The sequence below is a fragment of the Panthera tigris genome, chromosome E1 (assembly GCF_018350195.1).
Source record: "Panthera tigris isolate Pti1 chromosome E1, P.tigris_Pti1_mat1.1, whole genome shotgun sequence".
Taxonomy (NCBI): domain Eukaryota; kingdom Metazoa; phylum Chordata; class Mammalia; order Carnivora; family Felidae; genus Panthera; species Panthera tigris.
Window position 1 is genome coordinate 41,556,466 of NC_056673.1, and position 21,751 is coordinate 41,578,216.

General features: G+C 52.2%; 1 protein-coding gene across 1 annotated transcript; it reads right to left on the reverse strand.

Annotated features, from left to right (window-relative positions):
- Positions 1 to 527: 527 nt before the first annotated feature.
- Positions 528 to 21,267, reverse strand: MEOX1 (mesenchyme homeobox 1). Its single transcript, XM_007093785.2, has 4 exons — positions 21,228 to 21,267; positions 20,403 to 20,924; positions 3,892 to 4,064; positions 528 to 2,363 (listed from the first exon to the last, which is right to left on the reverse strand). The coding sequence occupies exons 2-4, from the start codon at positions 20,869 to 20,871 to the stop codon at positions 2,241 to 2,243; spliced, it is 765 nt and encodes a 254-aa protein (XP_007093847.1). The 5' UTR covers positions 20,872 to 20,924; positions 21,228 to 21,267; the 3' UTR covers positions 528 to 2,240.
- Positions 21,268 to 21,751: the final 484 nt, after the last annotated feature.

Sequence of the window (21,751 nt, forward strand, 5' to 3'; positions counted from 1 at the left end):
GACTGACTCAAGACTGAATCCTGGCCCGGTCTCCTCTCTTGGCGCCCTCCCCCCGCTCTCTGTAGCCAGTCTTACTTTGTGCATTGTTGACATCTCGGTGAAACTAATCTTTTTTTAATTAAAAAAGACAGAGGATGGCGACCATTGCTTCTTGTGGCATTTGTATTACTATTGGTGTGCATCGTTTTACCCCGGAAAACAAAAACTTCCAGACTCTGAATTTAAAAGTCAGGGGTGCTTGGGGCACCTGGGCGGCTCAGCTGGTTAAGTGTCCTACACTTGATCTCGGCTCAGGTGGTGATCTCTCGGTGCGTGAGCTGACAGTGCAGAGCCTGCTTGGGATTCTCTCTCTCCTCTCTCTCTGTCTCTCGCCCACTCACGCTCTCTCTCTCTCTCTCAAAATAAATAAGTAAATGTTAAAAAAAGTGAGGGGGGCTTAGTGTATGGTCAAGATTCCTTTATTAACAAAAGAACCCATCTTTTGTTTACAGAACTTCAATGATTTTATAAGCCATAGGTTAGGGACACGGACAGCTAAAATTTTACAAGGGGACACGGAGACGATGTGGTTGCATCTTGTGGAAGAACATTCTTTGCTACAACGATTACATTTGCACCCCCACATTTTGAAGACCCTAAAGGGGGGCACCTTGATTCTCAGTGCTTTCTTTCTTCCCCTTTTTCTTTGTTTCTAGACATTGTCTGGGTGATCCTCACATGGGCATCACAGGGTTGCACCTAGAGAGAGCGTGGCTCTGCAAGGAAAAAGGCCCAGGAACGTTGCTTTTTTATTGATTTTATTTCTCCAAGAGTTTTCTTACTAAGTGAATTAACCTTGCACAGTTAACTTGATGTCATCTTAAGAAAATATATGAAATATGCTTTAGAAAAAAATTACACATGCTCTAACCAGCCATCTCATTTGGCAATCATTTTCCCCAGCGTCTGTCCTTGCGGGATGGGGAGGTGGGGCTCTTTTTACATGTGAGTGATTAAATCTACACACAAGAGCTCCAAACTCTTGCTGACCTCCCTCTGCGACACCAGCTGGTGTTGGGAGGCAGCGTACGAGGCAGGCCGAGGTCTCTCTCGAAGGCTCCAGTCGCCCCAGGCTGTTTGGCCATCAGTCCCCGGAGGGTCACCCCAGAAGATCTGGGCGGTCCACGTACATAAACTTAGCAGCTCCTCCCATAATGACAGCAATTGTGGAACACATCAGAAGGGCTCTGATGTATCCCATGGAGAAAGAGGGATTGTTTTTCTGTCCCTGTTTGCAGACAGCATCCTTTGAAAGCACAGGATACTTCCGCTCCAAGGATCCACATTTCTAGGTCCTCACTCACTGGCCCTAGAGTGATCTCTTCATCCTCAGAACACAGGGGACACTTTCCAGCCCTCGACTCAATAATGTGAGCGTCTGCGTAGGTTTTCAATCCAAAAACTGTGGATTGAAAAGGAGTAGCTAGATGCTCAACAGTCCCAGCCGCATCCCTGAATGGACTCTGAAGAAGTGTTGTCCTGGGTCCGTTCTCAGCCACCCAGTCAAGTCAGCGCGCACGGGCTGGTGCGGGGACCGCTTACACCAGCCTGTTTTTCTGACAGTTTTCTGACAGTCATAAACTTGGCCACTCAGACAACAGATTTGGGAGACAAGGACTGAGTTTCTGTCCTCAACCCTCCTCACACTGACTCTCCCTGGGGTTTGGGGGTAACTGAAGGCCCCCAAAGCCTCAGATATGGAACCCAGAAAGGAAGGGTGGTCCAGGGGGTGCGTGTGTCCTAGTCGTTTCCTTTCTTTTGGAACATTTGCTTTCACAGGTCACTAGTTGGTCCCAGGGCTCCTTTCCCAGCAGATCAGGTGGTGTCCAGACCTGGAGAGGAGGTCTGGCTGGGGTAGGAGGAAGGTGGGAGCAGGAGGTGTGGGCAGCAGCCGAGACACCCTGAGCGACGGTGCGCCCAGAGCTGTTCCCCAGATTCGCTCGGGTTCAGTCCAATCAGGCTGCTGTAGGATTCCGCAAGAAATGTGGGAAGCCGAGGGCTTGGGGCAGAGCAAAACTGGATAGAACTTTCTGGGAAACTTCAAGGCTTCCAGGAATGCTGGACAGCTTCACGTTTAAGAGTCACTGCAAGACGTGGAGAGGTGGCCCTGGGGTGGGTGGGAGAAGGTGAAGGTGGGGTTGGGGTGAGGGTAGTTGGGGAGGGGGCTCAGTCCTCAGTCTTTTGTTCCTCCACGGAGACTCTCACTCTGAGCTTGGAGAGGCGGCAGAGTCCCCATCCTCTGGGTCCTGCCCACTGGGGGAGATAGGCTGACCCCCTTTCACACGTTTCCACTTCATCCTTCGGTTCTGGAACCACACTTTGACCTGGCGGAGGAAGCAAAGGAACCTGGTCACTTCAAGGCAGGTGCCACTACCTCCCCGTATGGATGCTCGAGCCAGCAGGTCGTAGTTCCAGGGACCCCCAACTTGAACCTCTGCTTGCCCTGCCCCACTCCTCCAGAGGCACCAGGAACTGACACGACAGGGAGGACACATCAATCTGTCCAGAGGCCTGTCTTGTGTCTCTTGACAAAGAAAGCCTGACAGTCTGGGGACAGGGTCTAAAAGGCACTCGGCATTGGCCCCACCCCCTTTCACATGCCCCGCCCCTCCTGTGGCAACACGCCTCCTTCCTCCTTCACGCTTCTGTTACCCAAGGGTTTGGGAGCAGAGGATTACCACCCTCGTCCCCAGGCACATTTACGAAGCACTAGTCAGTTTAGATAGCTCCGGGCTGCTTACTCCCTCATCTGAGTTTCAGCACTGCCTGCAGGGTGTGGTCACGACCCTGTTTTACAGATGGAGACCTGGAGGGGTTAGGAGACACATCCCAGAGGTCACAGGGCTAGAAAGTGGTAGAGACAGGACCTGATCTTAGTTTTCTAAACCTAGCACTCCAGCAGAGCCCTTCATCAACTGAAAGTTGCTATCAAATATTATTATTATAAGACTTTACGCCATGTTAGAGTACGGGTGTGGATGGAATGCTCTGAGGGAAAGCCCGGAATGAAAGGCGTAGGAAGTTTTTTTTAGGGTGTGCCCAAGAACCAGCTAAAGAACTTATTAGAAATGCAGATTCCTGGTCCCACTTTATTATTACTGCAAAATGGCTCTCCAGCGTTACAAAATTTGCCTTTTATTTTTTTTTTTACTTTTTAAATTTTGTTTAATGTTTATTTATTTTGAGAGAGAGAGAGAGAGCGGTTGGGGGAGAGGCAGAGAGAGAGGGAGAGAGAGAGAATCCCAAGCAGGCTCCACGCTTTTAGTGCAGAGCCCGACGCATGGCTCAATGCAGGGCTTGGTGTGGGGCTTAATCTCACAAACCATGAGATTGTGACCTGAGCCGACACCAAGAGTCAGACGCTTAACCGACAGAGCCACCCAGGTGCCCCTTGAGTTGTTAATTTGATTTTTAAAGTAATCTCTGCACCCAACATGGGGCTTGAACTCACGACCCCAAGATCAAGAGTCACATGCTCTTTGGGCTGAGCCAGCCAGGCACCCCTTAGAGTCTGCACTTTAAGCAAGGGCCTAGACGATTTCAATGCACACTTTGGGAATAACCAGATAAGAGGTTCCAGCCCTGACTGCCTGTGAGAACCATCTAGAAGACCTTTGAAAAACTCCGATGTCCCAGACCAATGAAAACAATCTCTAGGGGTGAAGCCCAGACATCAATGTTATTCAGATCTCTGCGGGTAATTCTCAGGTAAGAGCCACAGTTGAGAACCACTGCACTGGGCAGAGAGGAGAAAAAGGAGAGGTGTGGGGGGACGTGGGGGGATGTGGGGGGGTGAGAGAGCAGAGGAAAGAAGGGACGGCCGGAGGAGGAGGAGGGGCCCCTGGGCTGCACCTGCCGCTCCGAGAGGTCCAGGTTCACAGCGATCTCGTATCTCCGGAGCCGGGTCAGGTAGTTATGGTGAGCAAACTCGGCCTCAAGCTCCCGAAGCTGCTCCTTGGTGAAGGCTGTCCTCTCCTTTCGAGCCTTGCTGCTGCCATCAGGCTTCCCTCGGCTCTCTGGGTTGTCTGGGGAGAAAGCATCCCAAAGAGGAAGATGTGAGCCGCTGAGGTCTCCTCTGTTCCCTTCTATCCTTAAGAGTCAGGACATCTTTACCTTGTCTTTCTTATTTATTAAAAAAAAATTTTTTTTTAACATTTATCTTTTGAGAGATGGAGAAAGCACGAGCAGGAGAGGGGCAGAGAGACAGGGAGACACAGAATCCGAAGCGGGCTCCAAGCTCTCAAACCCACCAAGCATGAGATCATGACCTGAGCCAAAGTCAGACGCTTAACCAACTGAGCCACCCAGGCACCCTGTTTAATGATTTCTACTATCCAGCCCATCCTCCCCATCCCCAACCGCTTGACTTTAGCAGTGGCCCGAAGCTTGTGGGGCAAGAGGTTCTAAAATAAAGGCTCTCTGCCCTCAGCCGCCTTACCATCACCTGAGAACGATCGGAAATGCATTATCTTCAGGTCTCATCCCAGACCTACTGAATCGGAAAGTCGGGGGGGGGGGTGGGTAGGGCCCAGCAGCCCCTACCAAGACTTCAAGGTGAATCTGACTTAAGGTCAAGTTTACAAACCACGGCTCTAAGACCACACTTCTCGAAGGATGCCACGGCGGCTGCAGCAGGGCCAGGAAGTTGGTCAGACTTGCAGGATCTCAGGCCCTACCCACCACCTGCTGAATCAGAATCACATTTTAGCAAGATCCCCAGGGGAGTTGTGCGCCCACGTAAATCGAGAAGTGTGCTGCCTTAAGCTCCTTTCCCCCTTTGATACCGGGAGGGGCCGGGTCTGGAAAGTTCTGGGCTCTGAGTTAGACACAGCAGGGCCTCAATCGTAACTGCCAACAGTGGTGGCGGGAGCAAGCCCCTTACACGTGTCAGCCACTTAATCCTCACGATAATTCAGCCAGGTGCGTTCTTGTATTAGCCCCAACGTATGGACCAGAAAACTAAGCACAGAGAAGGTGAGCAAGCTGTGCAAGTTCATCCAGCCGGGCAGTGGCAGAGGCCGAACTCAAACCCAGGCAGTTTGACTCACATACTGTTGAAGTAAAATCCTTGTAGGGAGGATTTACAAACTGTAGAGTGCGGTACGAACGACAGGGACTGTATGTTCTCTCCTGAGCAAGGTGAGAGGCGCGTCTACCTTCACTTTGGTGGTGGGGCCGGAAGGAGACCCAGACACCGGCACAGGTACCCACGCGTGCCACTGTCCCGCGAATGGCTACAGGACCCACTTTGCCTGCAAGGCTCTAAAATTTAGAAGTCTTTTCGTTTCATTGTCCTTTCACAGACCGGGAGGCCTAGGCTCAGAGTCAGGTGCGTTACTGAAAACTGCGCCCCCACCTCTTGCCCGTTCCACGACCGCATCCCTGTGTGTGTGTGTGTGTGTGTGTGTGTGTGTGTGTGTCGGGCGGGTGTTGGGAGGAGGGCTTTTAGGCAGGGTGGGGGAGGGCAGGGAAGCCGTGCACACTCCCCACCAAGCAGCTACATTGTGAACAGGTGGGGAGGTGAAGACCCCTCCTCAACCCCGTTCCATTCTGGAACTTCGGCCTTGGATGTCGTTCCCCACAGTTCCTTCTCTTGCTTTCCATCAGTCCGTGTTTCGGGTTCCAGTCCCTCCACCCCCGCGTCCCTGTCCCGCCTCCCAGGAGCCAGGGAGAGGGGCCGGGGTGGCGGCTCCCGACGCGGTGGGGGGCGCACCGTGAAAGCGATCCGGGCGCCCCTGCAGGAACAGAGAAGACGGAGGAGCGCACCGCTCCCCCCCCCCCCCGCCCCCACCAGGATCTCCCTGGCGCTTGGTCGCCCGCGGGACGCGCCCAGGGGGCAGGAAGCCGTTGTACTGACTGTCCCGTGGGCTCTGGAGAAGGCTGGCCCAGACCCCTCCCGAAGCCGGAACGTGGGCCGGGAGGGGGGGGTGGGTAAGGACGCGCAGCCCCGGGGACCGGGGATCCCAGGCAGTCCGAAGGAAGGCCTTGGCAGCCTCCGGCCGCGGGTGGGGGGCAGGGGGAGACAGCCTTTCCGGAGCACATCCTGGCCGGCCTTTTCCCATCCCCGCCTGACCCACAGCTCACAGTGGTTCCCAGCTCTTCCCTGTCACAATGAGTGAGTGTAAAACCACGCGGCCGACTCCCACGCCAAGGTTGAGTCCTTGGTCTCCTTGCTGGGGCCTTTGAGGAAGTCACTTAACCTCTCTGGGCTTCAGTTGCCTCCTCCAGAAATAAAGCACCTACCTCCCAGGGTTATTGGAAAGCCTGGACCAGCTCCTGTGTGTGGAAACTGCTTTGGAGACTTTAAAGTGCATGACAAAGAAAAAAGTATTCTTCCAATTCTTCGGCTTCCCGAGATGCCATCTGAGGGGCTGTGGTTTCTTGAAGGCTTCTGTGTCGTCAGATGCATTTAATCCGTTCCACAAAACACCCCCAGGAGCATTATTATCCCCTTTAGCACTGTCGTGTGAAATTTGTGAAAATTTGATTAACAGGGTTCTCTTTTTCCCTGCCAGAGACTGCTTTTTCCCACATGCTCCTGTACCTGGCACAGTATTTGCTAAACACTTGCTAAATCCTACTCAGTGTACTGAGGAGGAAGTGGCCTCAGAGAGGCCCAGGCACTTGCCCAGTGTACCCAGCACTGTTTTGGGGGAGGGGAGGGGGGGAGTGCAGAACCGAGACTGGGACCCAGATCCCTTTGACTAAAGGTGTGGTGGTCAACGCTGGCCTCGGTCTTCCATCATCCATCTGGCACGGCTTGATCTGGACTCGCAGCTCTGCCTGTCTCCACATCCAGGGCTCCTGGAGGCCGTGTCCCGGATGGATGCCCACACCTACACTCCCCTTCTTCTGGGCCCGCACAGGTGCGCCCGGGTTCCTATGGAATCCCCAGAAAACAGCCCCTGCCCCCGCCCCTGCCCAGTCCTGCACATAATCCTCCCAGGAGACCCAAGAGAGAGGAGGGGAGGTAGGGAGGGGACCCCCCTGTGTTAATCTTGGACTGGTTCTTGGACCTCTCTCTGCCCACCTCCCCTCTCCTCTTATTGTCCTGATTTAGGCACTGGGCCTCAGCCTGGGAAACAGTAATGGGGCAGAGAAGCCGGAGCCGGGGAGTGAGCAGACCATTCCGTGAATGGGGAAGAAGACCTTTCATCACTGTTAGAAATGACAGAAGGGCCTGAAGTACGGGGGACAGAAGTGGAAGTTCTGCTTTGTTCACCATTTTCATCAAGATCGAAAAAGAAGGATGAGGACAAACCCTGAGCCATTTCTGGCTCGGGGTGTTCGGTCTGCCAGCTCCCTCCTGTGCACAGTTCACATGCACACTGCCCTCAGGATAGTTTGACCCCAGGCGAGTACACCTTTGTTGGGGGGCCTCCTTCCCACCCCGGGCCTCACTTTCCCCATGTGTAGGAGCACGGGGCTGGGCTGGGTCTTCGTGCCCCTGAAGAGCTGGTGTCAGGGTCCTTCCCCAGTACGCAGCCTGGCATCCCCTTCTTGTCTCCCTACTCTCTCTTCTATTGAGAACCCCTGGCCTTGAACTTGAGGCCCCTCCAGTTTCAAATATTCTTGTCTGGGCCCCTAGTTCCTCCCTTCAGTCAGATCCGAAGTCATGCTCTCTGCTCTGTTCCAAGGCCGTCCTTGGTCTTCCCAAGGTCCTCAGCACAAAGGTCAGGGCCGTGCCAGGGAACCTCTACCTCCCTCTGGTGTGCAAAGCTCCCCTCCCGGAGCTGAATGGGAGATTCAGATTCTCTCCTTGGAGAATCTGGGCCTTAGCAGGCTCTAAAGAAGAGCTCTCTGACCTGGGGCAACTCTCTGAAGTTCTCTGAACTGCCTTCCTTTGCGAAACAAGCATATCTACATCCACGGGCGATCAGCAGGGGTAAAATGCCACGGGTAACGCATGTTAACCCCTAGCACGGCGCTGGGTGTGCCGTGAGGCTCCGTCCGAAAGAACCACGAGAAGAGAAGAGGTTCCCCCGGAGACGAAATTGCAGACGTGAGTCACGGTGGAGGTTAGAGATGAGACTTGTCAAGGTACCCCGTCTCCAGAGCTGTGTGGAAGCGATGCCTTTTTAACATCTGGCCTTTTAGCTGTTTTCCCTTCTCCACTATGTCTCTGCATCTCTGCTTGGATCTGTGTCTCTGGCCACCATTATGTCAGCCTTGCGGTGGAGGTGGGGTTGGGGGGTGGCAGGAGGGGAAGTGAATGATTCCAGGCACAGTAACTAAAGCATCGATCAGAATCACACCCCAGCCGTCCTGGTCCTGCTTCTCTTTCCAGGGCAGGCAGGGGTGCCTTTTCCAGGACTGCAGGGGGATGGGCTGGTGCTCCGCCGGCCTGCCTCTGTGGCTCAGGAGGAGCGGCCCGCCCTGCCCGGCCCCTGCACCACCCTCCCAGCCAGCCAGTGGGGCCACGATGGAACGGTCGTGCCCGGAGAAATGCAAACAGGATGTATGTGTGATTGTGGTTTCCACCGTGAGCTTTTCCACCATCCAAGGCAAATTATTTCATAAATAGCTGTCAGTTTTGGCAGGCCTTCCTAAAGTTAGCAGACAGCTTTATCGGAGCTACAAGGAAGTTCAGACAGACGCTGGGGAACATGCCTTTTTGGAGGCCTGTATCCCTACTCCCCAGTTGTCATGGCCATTTTCCATAAATTTCTGTCCAAGACGATAGAAAGCCACAGGCTCTGCATTCAAATAACAACTTTGCCGTTGACAATGGGTCTCTTTTCCCCAGAGATAAACATCTTTGGGGCTTTCACATTTACTGCAGCATCATAGAACAGTAGCACTGGAAGAGGCTTAGAGCTATCTCCAGTCACCTTTCCATTTACAGGGGAGCCTAGAGTAGGTGAGAGAGGGCCTAAGACACAGCTAGTTAGCGGCAGGGCTAGACCTCAAACCCAGATTCCCTCGACAGGAAGCTCTTCCACATCTTGGGCTCCTTCCTGTCGTGTCCTCTTAATTATTCTGTAGGGCAGGTAAGGTACACACCAGCCCATTGAACAGATGAAGAAATGAAGACCCAGAGACTGAAAGGCTTGGTGGAATTGCCCTGGTACCAGTCTGGGGCTACGGCCAATATGTCGCATTGTGCAGGGGGGACGGTGAGCAAAGAGACTGTGCTCACTCCAGGGACATGTCCGTTGTGCGTCCATGTCTGATTCCCTGAGACTCCCCAGGGAGGAGAAAGGGAGGAGACACCTGGGGCATGCTGTCAGCAGGTGAAACCTTGCCAAACCCTCTGAAAATGGCAAATGTGGCTTCCTGGGCTGTCACAGTGCGGGCCTTTGACGTCCTTGTTAGTTCTGATACTTTCAACTTCGGGAGAAGTCAAAGTGCATCAAAGTAGACCGGACCCAGATGGAGCCAGCCCAAGACGAGGTGCACTTTTGTGTCCCAGGACGTCCTTGGCTTCCTGGGATTGGCCTGCCTGTCTCACTGGGCCCCCGTGAGCTCCACCCACCTCCAGGTCCGGGCCCTTTCCCTCTCCTATGGGTGCTCCAAAAGACATAGGGAGGGTTCACAGCCTTTTTGAGGAGCCCAGGAGTAGGTGGGGGGAATTTAAAGTATGTTTCCTGGGAGAGAAGCAGATTGTTCTGGAATGGAAATGCCTGGTGCTATAGTCCTTGCTGAAGGACCCAGGTGGGGTGGGGCAGTGGGGGTATGCGGTGGTGAGGGAGAGGGGAATCGACGGGCGATGAGATGGGAGTGTAGATGGCCGTGGAATAAGGGAGCACAGAGGTGAAGGGGAAGGGGGGCCGTGGAAATGAGGGCCGGGAGCAGAAGCAAGCCTCTGAGATGGGCGGGGGGGAGGCACGGGCAGCTCTGGGCTTTGTTTGTGTTTATAAGTTCCAGATGTCGCCCTCAGCTGTCACCAAAGGAAGTGTGGGCTTCAGGACCAGACCCCACTGCTCACACTGTTCCTCCACCACTGTGCTCAAGGAACACAGGGACACCATGAAATAGAAAAGGCTGGGGAGGGGGCGGGGGAGGAATCCTGGCCAGAGGCCAGGGAAGCCCAGCTCAGGGGGCAGAAAGGGCACTGGGGGACAGGCGCTGCTTCAGGGGGGTCGGCAGGGGAAGGAAGAACTGTTTTGCTTCTGGAATCGTCCCCGCCCCCCTGGGCCCAGATGTCCTGACTTATTCAAGCCAGAGAAATAGGTGAGTAGGGCGGGACTCCTGAGCCCCTGGCCTGGCAGGACGGTGGGCAGGCCTGAGTTTGCTCCTCGCTGACCTTCTTACAGCCCATGAGCTCTTCGGACCCTTTTGTGTTAGATGCTGGTCAGAATTGTGCTGCTTTGGTGGATACTGACTTTCTGCAGAACTTCCAGACCGTATCTGGCTGGGGCCCGAGGGGACTCAGGCACAGGGTTTGTGCTGATGCCTCTGAGTTCAGACAATGGCCAAGGCCTCGAGTCCTGATCTGGGCCCTGATCTCTGCCTGACTGTGGGGGGCAGGAGCTTTCACCAGGCGGGATGTGGAGTACCTGTCTCTCCTTCCACACTGGCCGCTCTGGCTCCTAAGGCTTCTTCCTCGCTGGGGGGGGGGGGGGGTGGGTCTGGAGTTGGAGTTGGAATGAGGGGGGCTGCAGCCGTTGCGTGCCCCTCAAGCCACACCCTGCCCAGCACTGCAGTGACCCTGGACCAACGAGCCCTCAGAGACAAGGCAGAGCCAGCTGGTGACGGGCTTCAAAGGCTCCCTCTGACCTCGGGTCCCTGCCTTGCCAGGTTTTGAGCACAGGTGACCTGGGATGCAGCCAGGGTCGGGGAAGACTTTGAAAAGAGAAGGTTGCTCATTTGTGGGCTTGGAAACAATGGACTGAAGGGTTACCAAGTGCTGGCTGTGTCTTTACATCTACGATCTCATCTTGTCCCACAGCAACCTTGCGAGGTAGACCCATGATCCTCATTTTTCAGAGGAGGCTGGGACTCGGTGGGGTCTAGCACTCGCCAGAGCTCATACAGACGGGAAGCTGTGGATCTGGGACTGCGTCCAGCTCTGCCCTGTCAGTGCACTTAACATTAGCCCCCCGAGCCCCTCCCCCCACCCTCTTTACTAGGCTGCAGCCCAGCACGGAGGGTGGGCAAGGATGTGACATCACCCGGCATGGTACTCTGCGACCCAAGTGACACTGAGGTTGTCCGTTCATTTCATTATCACCTCATTTCCTTCTTCCTGTGTCAAACAGCCCACTTCTTCAAAGATTCATTCGTGGGGCACCTGGGTGGCTCAGTCGGTCGAGTCCAACTCTTGGTTTCGGCTCAGGTCATGATCTCACGGTTTTCCGAGTTCAAGCCCTGTGTCAGGCTCACGGCCCAGAGCCTGCTAGGGATTCTCTCTCTCTCTCCCTCTCTCTCTCTCTCTCTCTCTCTCTCTCCCTCTCTCTCTCTCACTCTGCTCCTCCTCAACTCGCGCTCTTTTAAGATAAATAAATAAACCTTAAAATAAATATAAAGATTCATTCCTAAAAGTGTCTTTCCTTGTAGGTGTAAGATAAGAATGTAAGGATCTTTTTGTACCCAGAAACAATGCTCTGAGTGGAAAAGCTCTAGTGGCCAACAGGACCCGGGGCTAAGAAAGTTCTGAGGTCATGCACCCCTGAGATGCTGCTTTCACTTAACTGGAGCCTTGGTGCCACAGCTAGAACCTTGCCCTTGTTCTTAGACCTCCTGTTTATGGGCTGAATTGCCCCCTCCTCCCCCATATGTTGAAGTCCTAACTCCCAGGGCCTCAAAATGGGACTGTATTTGGAGATAGTGTCTTCAAAGAGATGATTAAGTTAGAATGAAGCCATTAGGGTGGACCCTGATCCAATCCGACTGGTGTCTTTGTAAGTAGAGGAGATTAGGACACAGAGACACCAAGGATGCCCACACACAGAGAAAAGACCACGTGAAACCATGGCAAAAAGACGGCCATTTGTAAGCCAAGCAAAGAAGCCTCCAGAGGAAACAAACCTGCTGCCATCTTGATCTTTGGCTTCTAGTCTCCAGAGCTATGAGAAAATAAGCGTCTGCTGTGTAAGCCGACCAGCGTATGGTGTTTTGTTACGGCAACCCAGGCAGACTGAGATGCCCCTAAATCCCCAGAGCCAGCGTTCGCCTCTGAGGAGAGGGACCAAGGCCAGGAGGGGTGCTTGGCAAGGCTGATGCCAGTCCACAGGAGACTTCTCTGCAAATTAGAAAAGGTGCCCTTTCCTCTAGACCTGAAACACAGCCACACATCCGTATGACAGCTGGGCCCTCCAGCTGCCCAGCCATCGCAGCCCCCCTATCTGTCCTAGTGGTGAGTCCACCATATTTTTCTGCCACAGAAGCTCTACTTGCTTCCCAGCCTTGGTGGCCCTGGTACTTGGGAGCTGACCTGAGTACCTTGTGGGGCACTCCTGCAGAGAAGTGGCCAGCCCAGTGGCTGTTCGTTGTGTCTTTCTGGCCCCAGCACTAGCCCTGACCCTGGGCTGGTTTTATGATTGAAGTCCGGCTGTCTGCACACTGTTTCCTGAGCGAGACTGTAAAAGTCCTGATGAATTTTACAGGAGTTCATCACACATGGTGGAAACCCCCGGGGCCAGGTGGCATAGCCACTCTCAGAGAGAAGGTGAGAAAAATGAATGGATGGACGGATGGATGGATGCCAGGCTGTAACAGAGGCTATTGACCAGACATCGAATGAGCTCCTCCCGTGGTAAATGTTCTAGTCGGTGCTAGGGAGACTGCATAGGGAAACCAGTTATCGTTCTGGCCCTCCAGACACCTCAGTTTTAGGGAGAAGGGAGCCATATGCTGTAGCTCTGGATGAAAGGCAAACTGGGTTTGATGCAGAAATGGAGGTACAAAGAAGGGATGTTCTGTGTCTTGGGAGAGGGAGGTCAGTAAAGGATCCTTGGACACTCACCAAACTAGAAACAGCAGGGGATTGTCTCAATATAATAAAGGCCGTATATGAAAATCCCACAGCCAACATCATACTCAATTGTGAACCAAAAACAAAACAACAACAGCAACAACAAAAACCAACGTACAATGAAAGAAATAAAATGCATGTATTTTGGAAAGGAAGAAGTAAAAATGATCTCTGTTGACGCATGACACGATCTTGTACGTGGAAACCCCGAAAGATTCCATAAAGAAAACCTCTCGGAACTAACGAACGAATTCAGCAGAGTTGCAGGATACAACATCAACACACAAAGATCAGCTGTGTTTCTATCCACTACCAGTGAACAATCTTGAAAGGGATATTAAGGGAACAATTTACATTGACAATGGCCTCACTTACTCGATCCCTAGCAAAATCCCAATGGCATTTTTTGCAAAGATGGAAAAAAAAAATCATCCTAAAATTCATATGGAATCTCAAAGGACCCTGAGCAGCCACAACAATCTTGAGAAAGTGAAACAGAGGGAGGCCTCGCAACTTTCTGATTTTTAAAACATATTACAAATCTGCAGTAATCACAACAGTATGGCACTGGCATAAAGTCAGACGTGTAAAACGATGGAACAGAATACTTATGAAGTCAGCCCTCACATATATGGTCAGATGAGCTTCAACAAGGCTGCTAAGGCTACACGGTAGGGAAAGGATGACCTTCCATAAGCGATGTGGGGAAAACTGGATATCTACATGCAAAACAATGAAGTTGGACCCTTACTTAACTCACAGCATATTAAAAAATTAACTCAAAATAGTTTAAAGACCTAAACATGAGATTTAAAACTGTGAAGCCTCTAGAAGAAAACATGGGGAAAAATCTTCATGACGTTAGGTTTGGCCATGATTTCTTGAATATAGCACTAGAGGCACAGGCAACAAAAGCAAATATAGAGAAATGAGACTACGTCAAACTTAAAAATGTCTATGCAGCGGAGGGAGCAATCAACAGAATGTAAAGGCAAGCTACAGAGCGGGAGAAAATATTTGCAAACCATAGACTGATAAGGGATTAATATCCAGAATATATAAAGAACTCCTACAAGTCAACAGCAAAAGGCAGGCAATCCAACTAATAAATGGGCAAAGGACTTGAATAGACATTTCTCCAAAGAAGATCTACAACGGGCCGACAAGCATATGCAAAGATGTTCAACATCACCAAGCATTAGGGAAATGCACATCAAAACCATGATGAGTTATCATCTCATCATGTTAGGAAGGCTACGGTCAAACAAACAAACCAAAACCAACCAACCAACCAACCAACAAACAAACAAAACAGAAAAGAACAAGTGTTGGTGAGGTTGTGGAGAAATCAGAACTCTTGTGCACCGTTGGTGGGATTGGAAAATGGTGCAGTGGCTATGGAAAAGGGTATGGAGGTTCCTCAAAAAATTAAAAATGGAATTACCGTGGGATCCAGCAATTCCACTTTGAGGTATGTATCCAAAAGAATTCAAAGGCAGAATCTTAAAGAGATATTTGCACACCAATGTTCATTGTGGAATTATTCATAATGGCCAACTTGGAAGCAACCCAAGTGTCTGTCCATCAACAGGTGAATGGATATAGCCAAGGTGGTATATACATACAATGGGATATTATTCAGCCTTAACAAAGAAGGAAAGCCTGTTATCTGCTGCAACACGGATGAAGCTGGAGGACATCGTGCTAAGTAAAATAAGTCAGTCACAGAAAGACAAATACTGCGTGACTTCACTTACACGAAATATCAAAAGTAGTCTAACTCTTTTTTTTAGATCAGCCTTTAATAACGCTTGGTATTAAAAGGCAAAGTGAAATGGGTTTAACTTTGGCCTAAACTAACTCCGTGTTCTGTTCGGATTTACTCTTCATCCAATATAATGGTACAGCCCCACCTCAGCCCACCCCCTGGCCACCCCCTCCTCCCGCCCCCACACCTTGAGGCACAGAAACAGAAAGTTGAATGCTATTTGTCAGGCCTGGGGAGAAGGAAAAGGAGAGAGTTGTTTTTCAATGGATTTAGGATGTCGGTGTTGTGAGATGAAAAAATTCTAGAGATTTGTTGCAGGACAATGTGTATAGATTTAATACTACTGGGCGGTACACTTAAAAATGATCATGATTTGGGGCGCCTGGCTGGCTCAGTCAGAGGAGCATGCAACTCTTGATCCCGGGGTTGTGAGTTCGAGCCCCACATGGGGTGTAGGGATTGCTTAAATAAATAAAACTTAAAAAAATATTTTAAAAAATGATCACGATGGTAGGGGTGCCTGGGTGGCTCAGTTGGTTAAGCGTCCGACTTCGGCTCAGGTCATGATCTCACCATTCGTGGGTTTGAGCCCCATGTCAGACTCTGCTGATAGCTCAGAGCCTGGAGCCTGCTCCCGATTCTGTGTCTCCCTCTCTCTCTGCCTCTCCCCACCACCTCTTGAAAATAAATAAACATTTAAAAAAAACTTGTCTTGGGGCGCCTGGGTGGCTCAGTTGGTTAAGCGTCCGACTTCAGCTCAGGTCATGATCTCGCGGTTCATAGGTTTGAGCCTTGTGTTGGGCTCTGTGCTGGGCTCTGTGCTGACTGCTCAGAGCCTGGAGCCTGCTTCTAATCGTGTGTGTGTGTGTGTGTGTGTGTGTGTGTGTGTGTGTGTGTGTCTGCCCCTCCCCTGCTCTCACTCTGTCTCTCTCTCTCTCAAAAATAAATATTTAAGAAAAATGATCACGATGGTAAGTTTTATTTATGTGTTTTTTTTTATCATAGTGTGTATGTATTTTTTTTTCAAAGATTTTATTTTTAGGTAATCTCCATACTCAATGTGGGGCTCAAACTCACACCTCTGCGATCAAGAGTCACATGCTCTACCAACTGAGCCAGCCAGGTGCCCCTGATCATAATTTTTAAAGTGGAGATTTCAAATACAAGACATCCCATGGTAAGATATCTCAGGAGAGCTCCTCTGTGCCATTATAAGCTATATATTTAGAAAATCAGCACAGGTTCTAATGGACACTAAAAGCTGCAACTTCTCAGCGACAGCTTCCATGAAATGATGCTAGGTACAAGGGGAGCCGTAGCTTTTAAAAAAGAGAGGAAAGATTCTTCGAGGCGGTGATTTTCGAGCTGGATGTTAACATCAGAAGGGTTTCGACAGGCAGAGGAGTGGGAGACGGGGAGAATGCTTGAAGCAAGGGAAAGTTCTTCAGGCAAATGAGGTTGGGAGGAGAAAAAGGGGGGTGCGTTTGCAGGGCAAGTGAACTCATGTGGCTGGAGGCAGTAAGGAGACAGGACAAAGCGAGTCTGAGGAAGGCAGGGGGAGTACGTGAGAGCACTAGCCAGCAGAGCTGAGTCCCAGCATGGTGGGGGTGGGGGTGGGGGTGGGGGTGGGGGTAGAACCTCTCCCAGGCGGGAGATCGGATTCACCTACAGCCAGGCGGATCACGCGCGACCTTCCCTTGAACCCCGCCAGGAAATCACCGCGAAATCCCTCATTCCCATAAATTAAAGACGACCACGGTAGCAAGACAGATCGACAGATCGAGGGCAAACAACAGTGGCCTCACAGCTGTCCCTGCCAGCAGGGATCTTTAACACCCATGGGCCCTGGGGCTGGGAGTGTTTGCGGTAAGACAACATCACACTGGTCTCCTAAATCAGTTTTGTGCTGTGAACCGACAGAAGGTCTCTGAGTGGGAGCCAGAGACCCCTGCTTTCCTGATCATTTATTTGAGCTAATTAGCTCCACTTCTAGTGGGGGTTGGTTGATAGGGGAGCAGCTGGGACTGGCAGAAGGAGAGGGAAGAGCAGAGAACGTTCCTCTTGAAACAAACTTCCAGTAACTTTCTGTTACTGGAGCCGCCTCCGCCGGCCAGTACGGGGCCCTTTCGCCAGGCACGACTCACCCCCCAACCTCTCCAGCAGAACTCTGGGGTCCAAGCTCCTAACTGAGGACAACTGGATTTTGGGACGAGGGATAACTGCAAGACGTTCCCATGTCTTATACCCAAGTTCAGCAATTTCTGAGTCAGTGTATTTGAAATATTCACTTCCATCGACCCCCTTATGTTCTGAAGGTTGGTTCTGGAAACATGGGCCTAATAACATTCAGAGCGGCTATTTATTGAACTCATGTGCCAGGCACAGTGCTAATCTCAGGGATCAGTGCATTTAACCTTCACAGTGACTCTGTATGGAAGGTGCTTTTGTTATGATACCATTCTGCAGCTGGGGAAACAGAGGCTCAAAGCAATTAAGAAGTTTTCCAAAGTCACGCAACCTGTCTGCCTGCCTCGTGAAGAATTCTGGAAAACACATTTCTTTTTTTTTTTATGTTTATTTATTTTTGAGAGACACAGAGTGTGAGCAGGCAAGGGGCAGAGAGAGACAGAGACACAGAATCTGAAGCAGGCTCCAGGCTCTGAGCTGTCGGCACAGAGCCCCATGTGGGGCGTGAACCCACAAACAGTGAGGTCACGACCTGAGCTGAAGTCGGACGCTCAACCAATTGAGCCACCCAGGCGCCCCATGGAAAACACATTTCTAATCCATGGTTGATTAATCTTCAGAGATAGTTTAGCAAGGGCACGTGAGACACTTGCACAGTGCAAAATGCGGGTGGTGTCAAACCCTCAGTAATCAAAAGAAATAATATCTTAATGCAACGTTTTTAAAAAATCAAAGTTAAAGGGCCCCTGGGTGGCTCAGTTGGCTAAGCGTCCGACTTTGGCTCAAGTCAGTCATGATCTCGCGGTTTGTGGGTTCGAGCCCCGCGTCGGGCTCTGTGCTGACAACTCGTAGCCCGGAGCCTGCAGCCTGCTTTGGATTCTGTGTCTCCCTCTCTCCCCACCCCTCCCCCCTGCCCCCGCTTGTGTTCTGTCTCTCAAAAATAAATAAGAATAAATAAATAATTTAAAAACTTAATGTGGAAAAAAAAATCCCTGCGGAACAAAATATCAGAATTTTAAATAGAGAATGCAAGCCGTGACTCAGGATCAGGGAGTGGGATGGGGGTTCTTTCTGGGTTTGTTTCCCGTGGGCTGGATTCCAGATTCCTAGAGCTGGCTGTGAACCTTGCTCACCTGCTTTCCCCTTTCTTCGGGCTCTTAAGAAGCTGATTTTTCCTGCCTCGGCCCCCTCCAGTTCAATTCCAAAGGGAAAGACTCAAGCAACTAGCTGGGCTGTAAAGATTCCCAAGCTGAACAGAGAGAGTGGGTCGGGAAGCCTAAGAATGAATGAAACTCAGCTTGCCGTGCCCTGCCCGACTGCTGTTGCCATCGCTGCTGCTCCTGAAGGGACCCGGATGGACGGGGATCCCGGGGCCCATGAGAATCTGCACCGCCAACCCCCCCCCCCCCCACCAGAGGCTGACCCTGTGAAGAGCTGCAGGGCATTCAGTGGAGGGTGTCCTTGTGCTCTTGGGATGGTCACCTGCTTGGCACGGGAGCTCACTCCCTAATGCAGTGCCACAGGCCACTCGCCCGAAGGAATGATGACACATTTGGGTCTGGCTGAAACACAGAATGATTTTGCCTCAGCCCAGCCCCTTGCCCGTTCCTTCTGGTGCCTCGGCTCCCAGTTCCCTGGAAAGCGGCTGCCCGCCCCTCCCCCTCCCCCTCCCCCGGGGTGGCTCAATCGGTTAACCACCGGCTCTTGATTTTGGTTCAGGTCATGATCTTGCAGGTTGGTGAGACCCAGCTCCGCGCCAGGCTCCACGTGCTCTTAGTGCGGAGCCTGTTTGGGATTCTCTCTCTCCCCCTCTCTCTGTCCCCCCCCCCCCCCCCCCCAGCTCATGTGCGCTCTCTCTCAAAATAAATAAATAAACTTAAAAAAAAAAAAGTGGCTGGATGCATCGGGGGAAGATGTGGGCAGGGGAGGTACCGGGCAGGCGCCACGGAGGGGAGAGCTCTTCAACTGGGCACAGAGCCAAGTCGCTGAGAGTCCCTTGGCGAGGAGAAGCAGAAAGTGCCCCATCTCGGCACATCTCCAGCCAGGGCTAGGAATAGTTCAGGATTTAACCAGCTGGAGATTTAAAGGGCCCTCCTATCAGGCAGCCAGGAGGCCTGTGGTCACTATCATCCATCGTGAGCGTGTTGAGGGGCTTCTTTAAGCACGGAGAGTGAATATTTCCGAATGAGAATTGTTTGAAATCTGCTGAAAGGTGCGGGCTTTGGGGTCTGAGGTCTAGGGTTTGAGCTCGGTTCTAGGGTTACCAGATTTGCCCGGGATTGAGGGGTTTCCTGGGATGCTGGATTTTCAATGCTAGCCCCGGAAAAGTCCTGGGCAAATCCAGATTAAGTGGGTCACTATCTAGACTCCATTCTAGCAGGGTTCCCCTCAAACTCTGTCTCTCCTTTTCCACGCGTATAGGACGGAGATGCTGATCAGACCTGCTGTACCAACTTCACACACTGGCGGGACCCAAAAGAGCTAAGGTGTTTCATGCAGCACCTCGGAACCCCACTCCCCGCCCCCCGCCATCAGAGCACATCCAATGCTAGACAGGCAGCTTCTTCTCCCTCTCAGTTTGAGCCCTTTGGGGTGTGAGACCTTTGCATTCATCTCTGCGTCCCCGGCGCCTTGGGCAGTGCATGGCGAAGAGAAGATTCTCTGGGAAGTCTGTGCTACATTGAAAGTGCTTCGCAAAGCAAAGCACAGAGTGCTCTTGTTGACTGGGTGGCACTCTCCTCTTCTACCTGCCCCTGTTTAGCCCCGTGAGAAGGTCCTCTAGAGGTTCAGACAGACAGACCCTGCTCCAAGGATGGCTGTGAGGAGGACACAGTGGGCAGTGGGGACAGGAGGCACGGGCACAGCCTTGTTCTTAACACGCTGACCTGCTCTCTTGGCCCAGGCACGGGCAGAGTGATACCTTGTGGGCAGTATGTCCCCAATCTTGGTACCCCATCTCCTCCTTACCCCTTGCCTCTCCCATCCTGGTCCAGGCCTGCTTCTCTGCCTCTAGCCTCCTGGAGACATAGAGTCCTGGCTCTGCTTGACATCCCAGGGTCCCAGCCTCGTCCTAGCCCTCCGAGCCCCCATCTCAGCTGACTCCTCTGCCGAGCAAACCCTTTGGCTCTGGGACTATTTGGAGCCTCCCGGGGCATGGTGGGGAGAAGCATGAGCCAGAGGCAGCCCGGATTCAGGAAAGCCCCTCTCCAGCCCTTGCCCGCCTGCACTATCCCACGTATCCTCCCAATCTTTGTGGATCGTATTTCACTCACTTGCTGAAATAATCTTCCCGGGGTCCAGGGGTGCTGGGGGCGCAGAGACAAACCCCATCACCAGAGAATCCTGGACCTCTGAGTAGAAGGAACCCCAAAGGTAACTCCTGCCTTTGCGTAGATGAGAGATTATCGTTTGCAATTCCTGGTCAGGACAGCTCGGCTCAGAGAGGGAAAGCAACCAAGCAAAGGAATGTTCAGCTGCTCCTCAGCCACATACCTGAACTCTCCTTTTTCCGTCTGGTTGACTTCTTCTCCGTCTCGTGGGCAGTGCTCCCCAGGACCTCGTAGTCCTCGCCTGGGCCTCCCGTGGTGTCCACCAGGCCCGGGCTGCTGGCCCCCACGTCCCTGGAGCCCCCAGCTGGGCCCGGGTTGAGCCTGCGCCGGGCCTCTGAGACAGGGAAGTGCCAGTCGGGGGGCTGTGGGAAAGCGGGGTGCTGTTCAGTGAAGACGCGCTCCCCCCGGGGAAGGCTGTGTGGGGCGGCTGCCAGGCAGGAGGCTGAGAAGTCGGGGCACGCTGCCGTCGCTGTCGCCGGGAAGTCTGGTTTCTGGTGGAAGGAGAACGGTGTTGGCGGGTAGTGGGGCAGCCCCGAGGCCCCACTGCCTTCAGAGTGGGGATTTCGAAGGCAGCCCCAGACCGGGGCCGGGGGGTGGGGGCTCCTCATGCAGCTGCTGGCCACGGGCTCCATCTGGGGGGTCTGTCGCTGCGCGCCGCAGTCTTTTCAAAGTTTTGATTCTTACGCTTTTTATATTCAAGTTTTGAACAATGCCAAAAAAAGAAAAAAAAAGATAAATAAATAAGAGGGGAGAACGATCAACGGAAAATTCACCCCAGGAACCAAAACCAAAACGAAAACTGAAGTCTCTCCTTCAAGTAGGCACGCATGTGGCCGGCCACGCGTCTGGGTGCGGGCACACCTATGTCAGGCTTCACTCCTGGCCTCCTGCCCCTCCCCGACACGCCAGCCTGCCTAGTGGGGTCCCCTGCACGTGTATGTGTCGCCGATGACACTAAAACATTTTCACTGTGTCAGCCCAGACGCACCAGCTGATGAGCGCCCGTCCTGGAGCCCGCAGCAAATGCCTGCCGAGGGCTGGACCGGGGCTGTGAGGCACACTTTTAAATCCTGCGGTGGGGAGAGAGTGACACATTTCTGAAGTGAAACATGAGAGAGGAGAGGGAGGGGTCAACCAGCACACACACGATCCCCTCCAACCAAAACCCCGAGCAGGCAACTATTAATCATCAGAAACCTTATATGCACATCTAATGGGATTTGCAGATGGAGACTTTTAAAGAAACATTGTCTGTATTGCGTTTTTTTAATTTTAAGGGGAGAGAGCAGTGCGCGCACACACACAACTTCTTTAATGTGCCTCCTGTACGCTATGAAGTTATTTTATTGCGCTGTTAACAAAATTCCCCAAGTCTTGGATTCGGAAAAAGCCTGAAGTCAGATCCAGAATCCATCAAGTGCCAAATTCCAGGGAGTGAAGCAGGGAATAAATGCAAGAGACAAGTTTGCTGATTGCATTTGATTTAAAGGCCCTTCTGCTGCTGCTTGCAAA

Coding starts and splice junctions, on each gene's coding strand:
- MEOX1 (XM_007093785.2), bottom strand. CDS start 20,871: ATGGAGCCCGTGGCCAGCAGCTGCATGAGGAGCCCCCACCCCCCGGCC. Junction 4,065..20,402: donor ACGGAAAAAGGAGAGTTCAG/GTATGTGGCTGA, acceptor CTTTCTCCCCAG/ACAACCCAGAGAGCCGAGGG. Junction 2,364..3,891: donor TGGACCTCTCGGAGCGGCAG/GTGCAGCCCAGG, acceptor TTCCTCCGCCAG/GTCAAAGTGTGGTTCCAGAA.